Below are 16,821 nucleotides of genomic sequence, written 5' to 3'. Positions count from 1 at the left end.
CATAAAAATGTCTCACCATAAAAATAATTACACTTTCAATTAAAATAAATGTCAAAAGTATATAATAATAATAGTCCAAATTACAAGAATACACAAATATAAAACCTCCCGAGCAGGAAAACAAAATGAACATAAAACATTTTAATTAAACATTTCATAAAGCATGAAATAAATAAATGAACATTTGTACCAATGTACAGCTTTTTAGTTTAACACTTCTTAATATACCTTTTACTTAACCCTCTGGGGTCCAAGGGCATTTTTTGTACAGTCCACTCGCCTGGCATAAATGTTTTATTATTGCTGTTAACAGCTCTCTCTGCGTCAAACAATCAAGTTTTATGTCTCTTTTTTTTCAGGACAACCTGTACTTTCATAATATATATACTTTTGTTGTGTTTTATAAGTGTAATAAAGGTTTACAATCAAAACTAAGGAAGGAAAAAATAAAGCGAAAAATAATGTTCCACATACATTTATTAAAACACACAGCAAACTATAATAAACAACGGTTTTGACACTTTATAAAGGTAATTTGAGGTCTTGTGTGAAAGACTGTACAACAAAAAGGTTCAAACAATAAACACAAATGCACATTTTGAGCAATATATACAAAATGGTCTATGCGTTTTTTTGTCTTCATGGTAAAAGAAACAGAGTTATCCAGTAACATTCACATGCAAACTAGTGGAGCAATCCTGATAGTTACACACTCTTTGTTTGAGCACGTGAGATTGTCATCAGAGGCTCTCGTCTACTCCGTCTGCTTTCAGGTGATCGCTGTGCGTAATGGCGCAGGGCGTATTTGGAGCCCAATAGTATGTACTCATTGGAGCACCCAGGGGGCTATTCAAACGGGCCAACTAGTAACATATCACTCCTGAAAACGATCTTTGGCTTTTCACATGAGGATAATCTGCCCTATGATTGGATTTTGGAAAACCATGTGACAGTGAACCAATTCTGATTGGACACTCACATTGCGCATGTCATCACACAGCTTCTATTAGGAGTTCAAAGATGGCCGATGTGTTGTGAAAGTGTAGGAACACAGACCCACAACAGGGGGCGCTAAATGAACGGATAATGGATAAGCCAAACAGTAACAATTTAATGTTGTGAAGTGCACAACGGAATACAGACAAACACAGTTTTGGTACCACAGACAATTAAATGTTGAGTGACGTGTGGGCAGGCTTGAGGATAGGAAACGTCCGTCTAGAACCGGGCCGGATCCCACACAGCCTTCACCGCCAACGGATCTGAAGAACACCGGAGCCGCCAAGTCCTGGAGCCCCAGGTGGCCACCGTCTCCAGCTGTCAGACCGGGTACTGCTGGCAGAGAACAGAAACAGTTTAGATGAGTGTGAGTTCGCACACTCAGTAATTCCACCGTCTATGTTCTTTTGGGAGGGAGCACCTCCACCTCCAATCACACACTCGTGCAGCTCCTGTCTAACCACTTATCTGGTTGGAGTGTGAAGCAAAGTTGTCGCTGATTTCACACCAAACGCCAATTCCCCAGATAAGGCAACACCACAGGAAAACGGCTGCAAAAAGAGTTCAGACTATTTGTCAGAGTTGAGTCAGCAGAGAAATTACCTCCAAGGTAGCTGATTTCTCGGCGGGGAGGTGGAGTTGCAGCCCGGCCTTTATGGTGGTGGTGGTACGATGTGAATGAGTGACAGCTGGTGCTGATGACGAGTGACAGCTGTCACTCCCGGTTGCTATGACGCCCTCGTGCTTGAAGCCCGCACTTCAAGCAGGGCGCCATCTGGTGGTGGTGGGCCAGCAGTACCTCCTCTTCAGCGGCCCACACAACAGGACCCCCCCCCTCAACGGGCGCCTCCTGGCGCCCGACCAGGCTTGTCCGGGTGCTGCCGGTAGAAGTCGGCCAGGAGGGCCGGGTCCAGGATGAAGCTCTTCTTCACCCAGGAGCGTTCTTCGGGTGAATACCCCTCCCAGTCCACCAAATACTGGAACCCCCGGCCCTTCCGACGGACGTCCAGGAGCCAGCGCACAGTCCAAGCCGGCTCCCCGTCAATGATCCGGGCAGGCGGCGGCGCCGGTCCGGGGGCACAGAGGGGAGAGGAGTGGCAGGGTTTGAGTCTTGACACATGAAAAACCGGATTGCTGGCTTCACTGCGGCTGGGCTGAGGGACTTTTAGGATGGTGAAGGGTCCGATATATCTGTCCTTTAGTTTTTGGGATTCCACTTGTAGGGGAATGTCTTTAGTGGATAGCCAAACCGCCTGCCCGGGCTGATACGTAGGGGCCGGGGCATGCCGGCGGTCTGCATGGGCCTTGGCCTCGTCCGGGCTTGAGCAGGGCAGAGCGGCGGTACGCCACACCCGACGGCACCTTCTCAGATGGGCCTGGACCGAGGGCACCCCGACCTCTCCCTCCACCAACGGAAATAATGGGGGCTGGTACCCCAACATATCTCGAATGGGAGAGGCCGGTGGCAGATGCTACTTGGCTATTATGAGCATACTTGATCCAGGCCAGATGGTCACTCCAGGCCGTCGGGTGCGTGGAGGTCACGCAGCGGAGGACCTGCTCCAACTCCTGATTCATCCGCTCTGCCTGCCCATTCGTCTGGGGGTGGTACCCGGACGAGAGGCTTACTGTGGCCCCCAGTTCCCTGCAGAAACTCCTCCAGACCTGGGAGGAGAAACTGGGGACCACGATCTGAGACAATGTCGATGGAATCCCATGCAGACGCATGACATGGTGGACCAGGAGGTCTGCAGTCTCCTGGGCCCATCGGGAACTTCGGGAAGGCCACGAAGTGGCCACCTTGGAGAACCGGTCCACTATCGTGAGGATGGTTGTCTTGCCCTGGGACAGCAGGAGGCCCGTGACGAAGTCCAGGCCGATGTGAGACCAGGGGCGATGAGGCATGGGCAAAGGCTGGAGGAGACCCTGGGTTCTTTGGTGGTCCGCTTTGCCCCTGGCGCAGGTGGTGCAGGCCTGGATGTACTCCCGGACGTCGGCTTCCAGAGACGCCGTAAGCTTCAGGGGATGGTGGGGGGGTTCGTTGAATGACCAGCGGAATGTCTGTCTCAGGCCTCCGGTCAGCGGGAGGAGGTGCTGCAGCAGCGCCCTGAGCCTGCGCTTTCCACCCGGGCGGTTGAGAGCCTCCATCCTCCGATTGAGAATCACATTCTGCTCGGTGACTAAGTCCAGCCGAGCAGTGAAAGCGGTCAAGATTTGCTGCAGCTCACCTAACATGCCTCCTGCTGACGCCTGTTCACCTCGCTCTTCCATTGGCTGTTCAAGCGATGGTTGACGCCCCTCGGGATCCATGACACTGGCCGAGGAAATCCTGTTGTGAAAGTGTAGGAACACGGACCCACAACAGGGGGCTCTAAATGATACGGACAATGGATAACCCCAACAGTAACAATTTATGTTGTGAGTGCACAACGAAATACAGACAAACACAGTTTTGGTACCACAGACAATTAAATGTTGAGTGACGTGTGGGCAGGCTTGAGGATAGGAGACGTCCGTCTAGAACTGAGACGGATCCCACACAGCCTTCACCGCCAACGGATCTGAAGAACACCGGAGCCGCCAAGTCCTGGAGCCCCAGGTGGCCACCGTCTCCAGCTGTCAGACCAGGTACTGCTGGCAGAGAAAAGAAACAGTTTAGATGAGTGTGAGTTCGCACACTCAGTAATTCCACCGTCTGTGTTCTTTTGGGAGGGAGCACCTCCACCTCCAATCACACACTCGTGCAGCTCCTGTCTAACCACTTATCTGGTTGGAGTGTGAAGCGAAGCCGTCGCTGATCACACCAAACGCCAATTCCCCAGATAAGGCAACACCACAGGAAACGGCTGCCAAAAAGAGTTCAGGACTATTGTCAGCGTTGAGGTCAGCAGAGGAATTACCTCCAAGGTAAGCTGATTTCTCGGCTGGGGAGGTGGAGTGCAGTCCGGCCTTATGGTGGTGGTGGTATGATCGTGATATGAGTGACAGCTGGTGCTGATGACGGGTGACAGCTGTCACTCCCGGTTGCTATGACGCCCTTGTGCTTGAAGCCCGCACTTCAAGCAGGGCGCCATCTGGTGGTGGGGGGCCAGCAGTACCTCCTCTTCAGCGGCCCACACACACGATAGCTGAATCAAAAGTCCGCGGAGTTAACCTTTCAGCAAAAAAAAAAGTAAGTTTCTATCTCATATCATTAAAAAGTTATTTAGAATTTAGTAAAGCTTGGTCTTAGCCATCATATACGATGGCGTCGGCCCCAGAGGTTTAATGTTTTGTTTGCTGTTTTGTTTTTAGTTACACATTCTGCTTTCTATATTTCTCCAGAACTACAAAATGCACTGAAAATTCATGGCTAGAGCACTACCTAGTGGCTATAATGTATACAGTTTTAATGCTCAGGCATTTCTGTGCACCTCAGAGTGTACGCTATCAAAATGCTCCCCCCACCCCCACGAAGAATGTTCTGGATCCACCAGTGTACATTTCAGGTATGAAGTGGTGGTAGTCGTAACCCCTTCTAGGGCCTTTATATCCCATCAATGGGAAAGTTCAGTTTTTATTTGTGAGATACTGACAAGCCAAAATGAGGCAGGAAGTAAGTTCTAACAGACCCAAGGTCCTTTGGTGGAGGCACTTATCTCCAGATACCACGGAGTGTCTACTACTACACATGGGCGGAGAAAGCAGGTTGGGGAAGGTTACTTCTGCAGCCAAGATGGCACCATTTTAGCCTTTTTTGGACTGGTATAGTGCAAGGACACAAGACAGCCTGAAGCACACATCTGGAATTGAACCCAGGTTGGTGGTCCAACTCCTACACCACAAGCCACAGTATTATGTACTACATCAGTAAGTACATTTTGTGATGATGATAGAGAATTGACCTTGTTGTCACCTTTAGCCTTGGGATATTGGGAGCTTGTGACCAGGTTCAATTGTCTGGTTACTCTGGAAAATCATGAAGCTACCCTTCGGCAGCGTCTTTCAGCCCCAAGTTCCTGCCAGTGTGCAGATGAGCGCCGCCTAAAGTGCGGTGTGAATGTGAGGCATCACTGTAAAGCGCTTTGAACATCTGCTTCACATAAAGCACCAAAGAAATAAACCCCATTCATTAAGTAAATCCCTTCAGCTGCTCCCTTGTTTGCACTCAAGGTCACCACAGCAGAGTCAAGGTGCATTTGCATGTTGAATTGGCACAAGTTTTACACTGGATGCCTTTCCTGACACAACTCCACAGTGCACAGAGAAATGTGGCAGGGGTGGGATTTGAACCGGAAACCTTCCACACTGAAACCAAGAGCATTAACCACTTGGCCACCACCCCTGCAAATAAGTCCCATTCAGTAACAAGAGAAAATACTGGTGGCGCTTTGCTGCCATCTGCTGTTCAGAAGCATTAATGACATACCTTCATGGAACTGTGATTGATTCAATATTTTCTGGTTTTCTGAGATTTATGAAATGATCTAGTTGCCTCAGTGTAAATAAAGCAGACTGACAAGCAGTTTTCTCAGCAGTGTGCACAAAGTGTCTTACAGTTTCTGACCAAGGAGAAGCGTGCAGAAAGAAAAAGGGAGACATGGCAAAACAGACCAATTTATTAATCAGAAGCAAAAGACTTCATTAATCCCGATCGAAAATACTTGTGTTACAACTGCACAAAATAGACACGAAGAGCAGCATATATCAAAAGAATAATCATATAATAAGAAAACAAAATAGAAGATAAACAGCCAAATAAGACTATATATACTTTTATCACTCATGGTTAGTGGTTGGGTGAAGCCATTTATTGTCAAACAACTGTGTTTACTCTTTTTAAATCATAATGACAACAGAAACTACCTAATGACCCTGATCAAAGTTTACATACCCCCGTTCTTATTACAGTGGTTTGCCCCCTTTAACATCAATGACAGCTTGGAGTCTTTTGTGGACGAGGCTCTCTGATGGTGAAGCTGACACTGAATATGTCTTGGACTTTATTTTCATCAATTACAAAGAAATACAAACAGTATGACACTCTATGGTAAATCTGCATGGAGTAGACAATTCTCAAAAACTGAATGACTGACTGTGCAAGAAGGAGAAGAGTGAGGAAAGCCACCAAGACACCCAGACAACCCAGAAGAAATTATAGGCTTATGTGGCTGTGATTGGAGAAATTGTGCACAGTGCATGTTTTGCATTTGTATCACCAGTTATACAGCTTCATGATGAAGTGGTATAGAGGAGGATTTTCTTAAAAAGAAGACCAGAAAGTTTAGCTACAAATTGCCAGAAGGTACATCTGAGATGCAAGCCTGGATTTGATCTGTTCTGGTGAAAGAAAACCCTTCTCCACTCTACTCCAGTATCAAGCTAATGAGTTAAAAATGTCTTTTAACTGGAGAAGGAAATATTATTATTATTGGTAGTAGTAGTAGTAGTAGTAGTATAATTATTATTATTGTCTTTTGACTTTCATGCCTTATTCTCGGTATTAATTTCGTGTATCACTATTTTATTATTTTTGAATCAACGATATTGCACTGTTTTCTCTCTGGAATGCCAAATAGGTCAAACCAAAAAAATGATTATTTTTAAATTGAATCTTCCGACAACACCTGAACGCAGCACAGGCTGTGACCCGGATGGGGTTCCGTTCAACTTTATATCCCATAATTCCTTTCTCCGCCTTCCTCTTTCTAACCCGCAGCGATGTCAAAGAGAGGTAGAATACTATCCTCGGTTTAATCCACATTCATCTGTTCTTTTCTGTCCTGCATCTGTGTTAGAAACGCCCATTGTCTGTTTTAGGATGTCCCCAAAGACTGTCTTTGTAGTTGATGTTATGATTGCTGGATGTGTTTAGCATTCTGTACCGTACCGTTCAGCTGTTAGCTGGCGGAAACCATGACGCTTAGCTTTGGCATTAGCTGAAATAACACATTTCAGAGCCGCTGTTAAATTCAGACAATTCGTGCTGAGTCCCTGCCAAAGTTAAACTTGAGGTCGTGCGTTTTAAGCGTTTCTCAAAGTGTAGTTTTAGTCGTGGACAGAGAAGGCAACTTCTTAATGCTAATGTGCTTCAGGTTGTTGTGAATCGTGTTTTATTGGTCCCGACTTATTTTGAAAACCCTTATAATTAAGTCATCTAGTCTAACTGTCGAAAATATAAATACTAATTAGACTACGCGATGTATCTGAATGCTAACATCGTTACTTTTAACTCTGCTATTATGTTGTAGAACAGGTTGACCATTTCAGCTTCTCATTGTCTTCTGTTTAAATTCATTTTTGTCTCGCTTGTATTTACAAATCAGGACAGAAACTGTACATGCACTGAGAAGTTGCAGAATACCTGCAGTTTTTACATACAAAGATTAAGCTTGATAGCATTTTTAAAGTTACTGATACAGTGTGCATTATTTTGACATCATGCAATAAGCTGTTTGACAACTACTCGCCAGAAATAACAAAACATGAAAATAACTTTTTATGGCATATAGGTTACCAGACAACATGGTGTAACACAAAATACTTGATTGGACAAGTGTTATTCCAAGCATATGCACATCTGATATCTTGAAAAACAACTGTACTCTTTGTAAGCTATTCTTTTACCTTTAGTAAAGTTGGCAGCACCTGATTACTATGTAGGTCATGTGGCTGCTAGCACACCTTTCATTCTTCATACACACTTTTGGGAATTTGTCAGTACAATCACCTGCATGGGGTTGAGCCATCTCTAGAGTTTACATTATAGAATAACCTTGATCAGAAATCACCCAGGTAGAATTGATACTTTAAACTTTGTTTTTATTAGGACGTGGTGGATCATCTGGAGCAAAGTTCCGCATCTCATTGGGTCTCCCAGTGGGAGCGGTCATCAACTGCGCTGACAACACAGGTATGCCCCAAATCTATTGGCTCGGGGAAGATCTGAGGCAATGTTCCTTGTTAGATAGACCATTAGAACTGTGGACTAATAACAAACGGGCTGTGCCCCTTCCAAAAGCACTTGCTTTGTCTGCTCAGTGGCTTGGTGAGTTGTCGTAGAAGGGAATATTATGCTCTTCGCTGTGGGTGAGATGGCAGCGCCTTACTGTGGTTGACTTATCTCAATCAGTGACGGGACAGTCCAAAGAAATTATCATAGTTTGATATTCTGAAATCATAAACTGAAAGTAGTAGTAGTCATTCAGAAACTGTGCAATTTATGAAGTAAAAATAATTATGTAGGAGACTTTGATGACCTGTTTCCTGATTTTGTCCTTATATATTCTTCTGATTCACCTTTTCTTTCTCTGTCTCCATGTTTTGTTGTTTATTTTTCTTGCCCTGCCAGGTGCCAAGAACCTGTACATCATCTCTGTGAAGGGCATCAAGGGACGTCTGAACCGTCTGCCTGCTGCAGGAGTGGGTGATATGGTCATGGCCACAGTGAAGAAAGGCAAACCAGAGCTCAGGAAGAAGGGTGAGTTAAATTGATGTGCACAGGTTAGGAAATGTTTGTGATTACTGCACCAAAGATCTAGGGTTTTGTTTGTTTCAGAGTGTTATATATGCAGTCTCATAATGTAGCACATCGTGAAGGAAACAAAGCTTTTATTGTCTGAGAACAGCAGATTTAGCTTATCTGATATAGAGATGGGATCTGTGCAGGCCAGGGGGCTACATTCGGAACCTGCGTCAGTGTTACGTGTGTGTGTGTGTGTGTGTGTGTGTGTGTGTGTGTGTGTGTGTGTGTGTGTGTGTGTGTGTGTGTGTGTGTGGTGTGTGTGTGTGTGTGTATGTATATATATATATTAGACCTCGACTGGTATATCGGTTACACATGGTATCAGCTGATATAATACTTTTGAATATAAATGAATATATATATATATATATATAATGTATATATGTATGTCTTTTTCTCCCCATTGAGAATCGAACGTCGGTCTCCCCGCATGATGGGCGTGGATACTTATCACTATATTAATGAGGAGTTAGCAATGAGCACAGAGTCACAGAACATCAATTACACAGCAGCTGCCGTAAGCATAGCCCCAACATTTTTGGTTACGGCTTCTTTAACTACAACCACTTTATTTTACCGAACAAACAGTGCAGAAAAAAAAAACATTTAGCTGTTGTAAATGCTGTCATTTCATAGTTTGTCTATCAGGATGCACCACTGCATTTACAGTGCATAGCTGGGACCCCCATTGCCCTTTGGCCATATTAGCAGCAACAAGAGACAGGCAAAGCAACCAACTACAACTCATTTTCAGTCAGACTGGGTGTTTTACAGTGTCACAAGGCATGTGGTCACTATGCTTCCAACTAGGTGTGGCCAAAATTGACAAGTCTATTCTATGCATATACTGAGCAATGATATATGTTGGTTGTTTGCCATTTTCATAGTGAAAGTAAAGTTCATGTTTGTATTGTGAAGTGTTACGGATCATTGACTTTTTAATGTATGTATGTATCGGTATGGGAAATTATTGACTCAATAATATTGATATTGGGCACTATAGTCTCATTTGAGGGTGGGCATTAAAAGGGTTAAATGAAAGAGTACATGATGCAAAATTGTACTTCCGGGGACATTTGTCATTATTCTCATTAAATCTTGCTAAAATGTGCCAACACAGCCTCTCCCATTTGCCTCGTCTTCCCTTCTCTGCTGGGAAGCAGAAAAAAAAACTGCACTTTTCACGACTGCTTCAGTGATTGCAGCTGAAAACAAAACAGTGCACCATCTTTCCGTGTGAAGTGATGCTGTATTTGTGTTGCGCACTGGCAGGCTGTCCCCAAAAGTGGTCAAATCCCGTGACATGGACACTCCCACAGTTGACTGGATCAAAGTGGTTGAGGATATTTTATAATGGAGAAGCTAACATCATTCTTAGCTTGACAAAATAAACTTGAAAGTTACTGGGAAGCTTGGACAAATTATCTGGCAACTTATAGGTAAGATGCTGGTTAAAGTGATAAACCTCCCGAGTTCCTGACTCCACTCACCTGGTTTTGTTTTTTGTTTTTATTGTAATGACTACATTACTATTAGTCACTGTTATATATGTAGGCAGAAAACTATCCTTATTTATTCCATTAAAATGTAATAACTAGGTTGATGTTGCTTTCCTCCCGCCTTTTTTTTTTTTTTTTTTTTTTTGTCTTATTACTCCATGATAAGGTATTGTTTGCATAAGAAAATATGGTTGAAGGAATGTGCACAGGGAGTAGATACATTCATTATTACTATGTCAGTCACTGTTATTTGCTAATTGTCATTACTATTTTTAATCTCTCTCTCCTTGGATACTTAAATTTGTTACCAATTTAGGTATAAATATGTCTATATGAGCGTATCATGATGGAGAGTGTAGATCCCCTTGTAAGGATGGTCTTGACATTTTTATTTCTCCATTTATATACTTATTTGTTTGCTTTCCTTTGTGTCATGCTCAAGTATTACACAGTTTGGTTGCATACACAATCTGCAAATTCTATAATGTTAACATGGTATAATTGTTGTAATGGTTAAAATATGATTGCCATAAATACTGTGAACATACAACCCCTGGCAAAAATTATGGAATCACCGACCTCGGAGGATGTTCATTCAGTTGTTTAATTTTGTAGAAAAAAAGCAGATCACAGACATGATACAAAACTAAAGTCATTTCAAATGGCAACTTTCTGGCTTTAAGAAACACTATAAGAAATCAGGAAAAAAATTGTGGCAGTCAGTAACGGTTACTTTTTTAGACCAAGCAGAGGGAAAAAAATATGGAATCGCTCAATTCTGAGGAAAAATTGTGGAATCATGAAAAACAAAAGAACGCTCCAACACATCACTAGTATTTTGTTGCACCATCTCTGGCTTTTATAACAGCTTGCAATCTCTGAGGCATGGACTTAATGAGTGACAAACAGTACTCTTCATCAATCTGGCTCCAACTTTCTCTGATTGCTGTTGCCAGATCAGCTTTGCAGGTTGGAGCCTTGTCATGGACCATTTTCTTCAACTTCCACCAAAGATTTTCAATTGGATTAAGATCCGGACTATTTGCAGGCCATGACATTGACCTTATGTGTCTTTTTGCAAGGAATGTTTTCAGTTTTTGCTCTATGGCAAGATGCATTATCATCTTGCAAAATGATTTCATCATCCCCAAACATCCTTTCAATTGATGGGATAAGAAAAGTGTCCAATATATCAATGTAAACTTGTGCATTTATTGATGATGTAATGACAGCCATCTCCCTAGTTCCTTTACCTGACATGCAGCCCCATATCATCAATGACTGTGGAAATTTACATGTTCTCTTCAGGCAGTCATCTTTATAAATCTCATTGGAAAGGCACCAAACAAAAGTTCCAGCATCATCACCTTGCCCAATGCAGATTTGAGATTCATCACTGAATATGACTTTCATTCAGTCATCCACAGTTGTTTTTCCTTAGCCCATTGTAACCTTGTTTTTTCTGTTTAGGTGTTAATGATGGCTTTCTTTTAGCTTTTCTGTATGTAAATCCCATTTCCTTTAGGCGGTTTCTTACAGTTCAGTCACAGACGTTGACTCTAGTTTCCTCCCATTCGTTCATTTGTTTTGTTGTGCATTTTCGATTGTTGAGACATATTGCTTTACGTTTTCTGTCTTGACGCTTTGATGTCTTCCTTGGTCTACCAGTATGTTTGCCTTTAACAACCTTCCCATGTATTTGGTCCAGAGTTTACACACAGCTGACTGTGAACAACCAACATCTTTTGCAACATTGCGTGATGATTTACCCTCTTTTAAGAGTTTGATAATCCTCTCCTTTGTTTCAATTGACATCTCTCGTGTTGGAGCCATGATTTATGTCAGTCCACTTGGTGCAACAGCTCTCCAAGGTGTGATCACTCCTTTTTAGATGCAGACTAACGAGCAGATCTGATTTGATGCAGGTGTTAGGTTTGGGGATGAAAATTTACAGGGTGATTCCATAATTTATTCCTCAGAATTGAGTGAGTCCATATTTTTTTCCCCTCTGCTTGGTCTAAAAAAGTAACCGTTACTGACTGCCACAATTTTTTTCCCTGATTTCTTATAGTGTTTCTTAAAGCCAGAAAGTTGCCATTTGAAATGACTTTAGTTTTGTGTCATGTCTGTGATCTGCTTTTTTTCTACAAAATTAAACAACCTGAATGAACATCCTCCGAGGCTGGTGATTCCATAATTTTTGCCAGGGGTTGTAATTGGCCCTTTATTCCGTATAAATTCTGTTCTTAGTCTACTTGTTCTTCTGCAGCTGTATGGCCAGAAAATTACACTGAGCTAAATTAGGTTCAGTATATTTATATAGCCACTAGATTTGTGTGTGTGTGTGTGTGTTCTCCAAAAGTCAGGACACCTGTTAACCCCAAGACAGGTTTGTGCACAGGCTAATCTGTTCTTCCTTCCCTGTGTCCACAGTGCATCCTGCGGTTGTAATACGACAGCGAAAGTCATATCGACGAAAAGACGGCGTTTTTCTCTACTTTGAAGATAATGCAGGTGTCATAGTAAACAATAAAGGAGAAATGAAAGGTAGGTTTGATTGGATGCTGCAGGAGGATAATTATTGGGCAAAATGTCAACTATCAATGTACAATAACACTTAAATAATTCACTGAAGTGATTGAAATGATTCATTAGATATTCATGCTGTTTGTGGTTTTAAATCAGGTGTAGAATTAAGAGGAGCGAGGAGATTATTTGTAGACCTGAAACAAATCCTTGGGTAATGAAAAGTTTTCTGTCTTTTGTTGAGAGAACTGAGTGAGTGCATTAATGGTTTTCACTGACACTGAGAAATGTTGTGTTTTGACTTAGCTGGAACATGGGGGGGACAGCTCATGCTACAGTGATTCTCAGAACAGCTGTCTTTAAATTGGAAAGGCTAATGTACTGAACCAAAATGGCCAAAGACCTAAATTTTTGAATCACTTTTCACTGTTTGTAGATTTGATAATACTTTATTTGTTCAGGCATGTGAGAACTGTGCATTTTTGCGCATTTATGCATTTTAAATTTCTGACAGTGTTTTGCGTGAGATATCAGTCTGTTTTGAAAGTGAACATTGGGTGTCGTGAAAAACAATTTACGACAATCATGTATATACAGTGCTACCGTAAATGGGCGTGACTTCCTGTAAAGTGGTCTAACTAAAAAACAAAACCTTGCCTTGTAATCGTGCCACTTGTGTGCTCTGCTGTGAGAGTGACTGTATGAAGATAAAGCAGTTAGAGGTCCCTCTTGCCAAAATGCCCATCTTTTTGTGTGTGTGGTCTGTGTGTCTGTCTGTGTTGTTCCTAGCGTACAGCCTTCTGGCACGGGTGGTGGCCAGTGGTCCGTGCTCTCCGTTTCAGTGTGGAAGGTTCCCAGTATCGCCGACCGAACGGTCCTCTCTTAAAAAAAAAAAAAAAAAAAATGGTCCGCTCTGCCCTCACCACGCATGCATCTGACACTGACTCTAACACCCAAAGTGATCAAAGGGAATAATGTGATTAACCGTCAGATGACAAACTAAAACCTCTTAAATCATTATAAATTCAGCATGTCTGAGTCAGATGTGCTGCTGTGGCGCTCTGATCGCTCCCCCATTTTTATTAGGAAATAATGCTGAATTTATGTGGAAATGGTTGTTGTACAAAAGCTTCAGATATCTGTCGCAGAGATAGATGATCAATCAATCAATCAACTTTTTTCTTATATAGCGCCAAATCACAACAAACAGTTGCCCCAAGGCGCTCCATATTGTAAGGCAAGGCCATACAATAATTATGAAAACCCCAACGGTCAAAACGACCCCCTATGAGCAAGCACTTGGCCACAGTGGGAAGGAAAAACTCCCTTTTAACAGGAAGAAACCTCCAGCAGAACCAGGCTCAGGGAGGGGCAGTCTTCTGCTGAGACTGGTTGGGGCTGAGGGAAAAAACCAGGAAAAAGACATGCCGTGAAGGGGGGCAGAAATCGATCACTAATGATTAAATGCAGAGTGATGCATACGGAGCAAAAATAGAAAGAAACAGTGCATCATGGGAACTCCACCACAATCTACATCTAAAGCAGCATAACCAAGGGATGGTCCAGGGTCACCCGATCCAGCCCTAACTATAAGCCTTAGCGAAAAGGAAAGTTTTAAGCCTAAAAGTAGAGAGGGTATCTGTCTCCCTGATCTGAATTGGGAGCTGGTTCCACAGGAGAGGAGCCTGAAAGCTGAAGGCTCTGCCTCCCATTCTACTCTTACAAACCCTAGGAACTACAAGTAAGCCCGCAGTCTGAGAGCGAAGCGCTCTAATGGGGTAATATGGTACTACGAGGTCCCTAAGATAAGATGGGACCTGATTATTCAAAACCTTATAAGTAAGAAGAAGAATTTTAAATTCTATTCTAGAATTAACAGGAAGCCAATGAAGAGAGGCCAACACGGGTGAGATATGCTCTCTCCTGCTAGTCCCCGTCAGTACTCTAGCTGCAGCATTCTGAACCAACTGAAGGCTTTGAATTACAATAGTCCAGGCTAGAGGAAATAAATGCATGAATGACTGGAGTGCAGTTTGAAGAAGAAACAAGGTGATAATCAGTGAATTGCTGGTGATGCCCCAAAATGACGCATGCATAGTGAAGGCAGCGGACCGATTTTTAGCGGGGGGGGGTGCCACATTTCTACATGTAATGTGGAGTTGCATCAGGAAGGGCATCCAGTGTAAAACCTATGCCAAATCAATGTCCACCTTGGACAACAAAGGTCCACTCAAACGCTCTGTCCCAGCTTGGTTGCTCCACAGTGGTATGTTCTGAAGGATCTTTTACCAGTGGAAGGTGTCCATTGCAGTTGTGTGTTTTCATGTTGCTATGTCACAGTGGGTTGAGTCTTTGTACTTTATTTCCCACCCCCCTTCTGAAAGCACTTGCTTTGTCTGCTCGGTGGCTGGGTGAGTTGTCGTAGAAGGGAACATTGAACTCCTCACTGTGGGTGAGATGGCAGCGCCTCACTGTAGCTGTTTCGTCTCAATCAGTGAGGACACACTGGAACAAAACCAACCAATTTAAATTTGGGTACAAGGCTTTACAATGGTGTCCTGGTGTACCATAAGGCAGGATGAGCTTTTACTACTTTACACACCTGATTGGTTAACACTGGTGCATCTCAGCTCTTTGTTGGCTGAATACAGACTGAAGTAACTAGCTGTGAGTAGAGCAGGTAACGAGGTAAATGTGTAAACTAATCACTCTCCGTGAGCAAGATTAATAACATGGGACTTCAAAAACTAAGACAGCCTTAACTTTATTAAAACTTTTCCTAACTGCACCAAGCCTGTGAGTGATCTGCTCACTTTTGATAACTGCATCTTATGATAGAATGTCTTTTGAAAACTGCTGTCAACAAAATATATTTGTGCCATTTTGGGCACAGACAGTAGAACTCTTAATGAACAGTTTTCCCCCACCTTAAAATCCCACGTCATTATTATTATTAACATGTTCTTGACTGTAATTATCACTATATTCTGGTCATTTCATTTAATTTCTATAGGGAATGTTTAGCGTATGCTTCAGCCCTTCTAAAATGATTTCTTACAAGAAAACAACAAGGTGTCAATCTGTCTTGTGTTGACTTTGAATACTAACATGGTCAAAGGCTGAACAGTTCTACAATGAAAGCCTATGGGGCAAACTGAAAACCTGACATGAAACTGCTTCTTGTCACCACAGGAATAAGCAAAAATGTTTCTCGAAGTGTCTGGTAGCAACTACACATTGTACAGGCAGCAACATATTTTTCTTTGAGCTTTTTTTCCTGTTGTAAATCTAAGAACATGATCCTTGTATGGATTTGGTGGACTGAGGTGTCACCAGATGGGAAGAAGACCACACTAAGTCACTGCCTGTGTAGTTTGTAGTCTTCAAAATTTCTTTATTACTGAGGTAAACGTGTACCTTCTTAATGATCCTTTCCAGACAATTCTTTATGGCATTTTCACATATTGCAGTGGTGACAAGAAGCTGATTGTTGGCTTGCCAATTGGCATTATAATTTTCAATACTGGACAGATTATCGGTTTTAGCCAGAGTTATAAAGGATTAAACTTTTTTTAAGAGCTTTGAAGTTCCCCTTTAAGACTGGCACAACTGGCACAGGCTTGATTATAAACTAGAGTATTACAAAATGGTATTGACTCAACATACTTTGCATCACAGTTTTTACTGTTGTTATTAATGTATTTATTTATTTATTTGTGTGTATAATGTGTTTATATGTTGCGCTCGTAACAGTCATGAATTATCTAAACTAATTGGAGTGGGGGAAGAAAGAAGCATTTGTTAAATATTAGGTTTTGGGGGTGATTTAATGTAAACGGGTAAACTTTTTTGTAGCACATTTGAAATAAAAATGGTCCTGTGCTTTCAGGTTCAGCCATCACGGGTCCAGTGGCCAAAGAGTGCGCTGACCTCTGGCCCAGGATTGCATCCAAACGCCGGCAGCATAGCCTGAGCTGGGCCATGTCCCAACGTTCATTTTCAATAAACTGTTGTAAACTGTCAGTCTGTTCTCATTTGTACTTAATGTGGACACATTTCAAAGCCAATGTGGGGTTTGATGGTTTCAAAATACTAAAATTAATGCATTAGATCTGTGTTTTTGCATTTATATTCTGCTTTAATTCTTCTCTCTGAAAAAGTCAGTTTAGTATTTACAGATATAATGTAGTTTAAATGTTCAAATTCCACCTGGGACATGGGGTTTCGGTTATTGGCTGAACACAAACTGGCTCGAGAGTGTGAGCATGAAGTGCAGGATGGGTAATGACAATG

The 16,821-nt window shown here is 42.6% G+C and overlaps 1 protein-coding gene across 1 annotated transcript; it reads left to right on the top strand.

Annotated features, from left to right (window-relative positions):
* The first annotated feature begins 6,575 nt into the window (after positions 1-6,575).
* Positions 6,576-16,545, top strand: LOC117527727 (60S ribosomal protein L23-like). Its single transcript, XM_034190195.1, is given in 6 exon segments — positions 6,576-6,712; positions 7,808-7,891; positions 8,330-8,458; positions 12,436-12,549; positions 16,418-16,479; positions 16,481-16,545. Coding segments are annotated over 6 exon segments (423 nt in total). The 5' UTR covers positions 6,576-6,699; the 3' UTR covers positions 16,502-16,545.
* The last annotated feature ends 276 nt before the right edge of the window (positions 16,546-16,821 follow it).

This window comes from Thalassophryne amazonica, chromosome 16, assembly GCF_902500255.1.
Source record: "Thalassophryne amazonica chromosome 16, fThaAma1.1, whole genome shotgun sequence".
In the NCBI taxonomy this organism is placed as follows: Eukaryota; Metazoa; Chordata; class Actinopteri; order Batrachoidiformes; family Batrachoididae; genus Thalassophryne; species Thalassophryne amazonica.
Note: the sequence above shows the minus strand (reverse complement) of the source record. Positions and strands in the feature narration are given on the sequence as shown.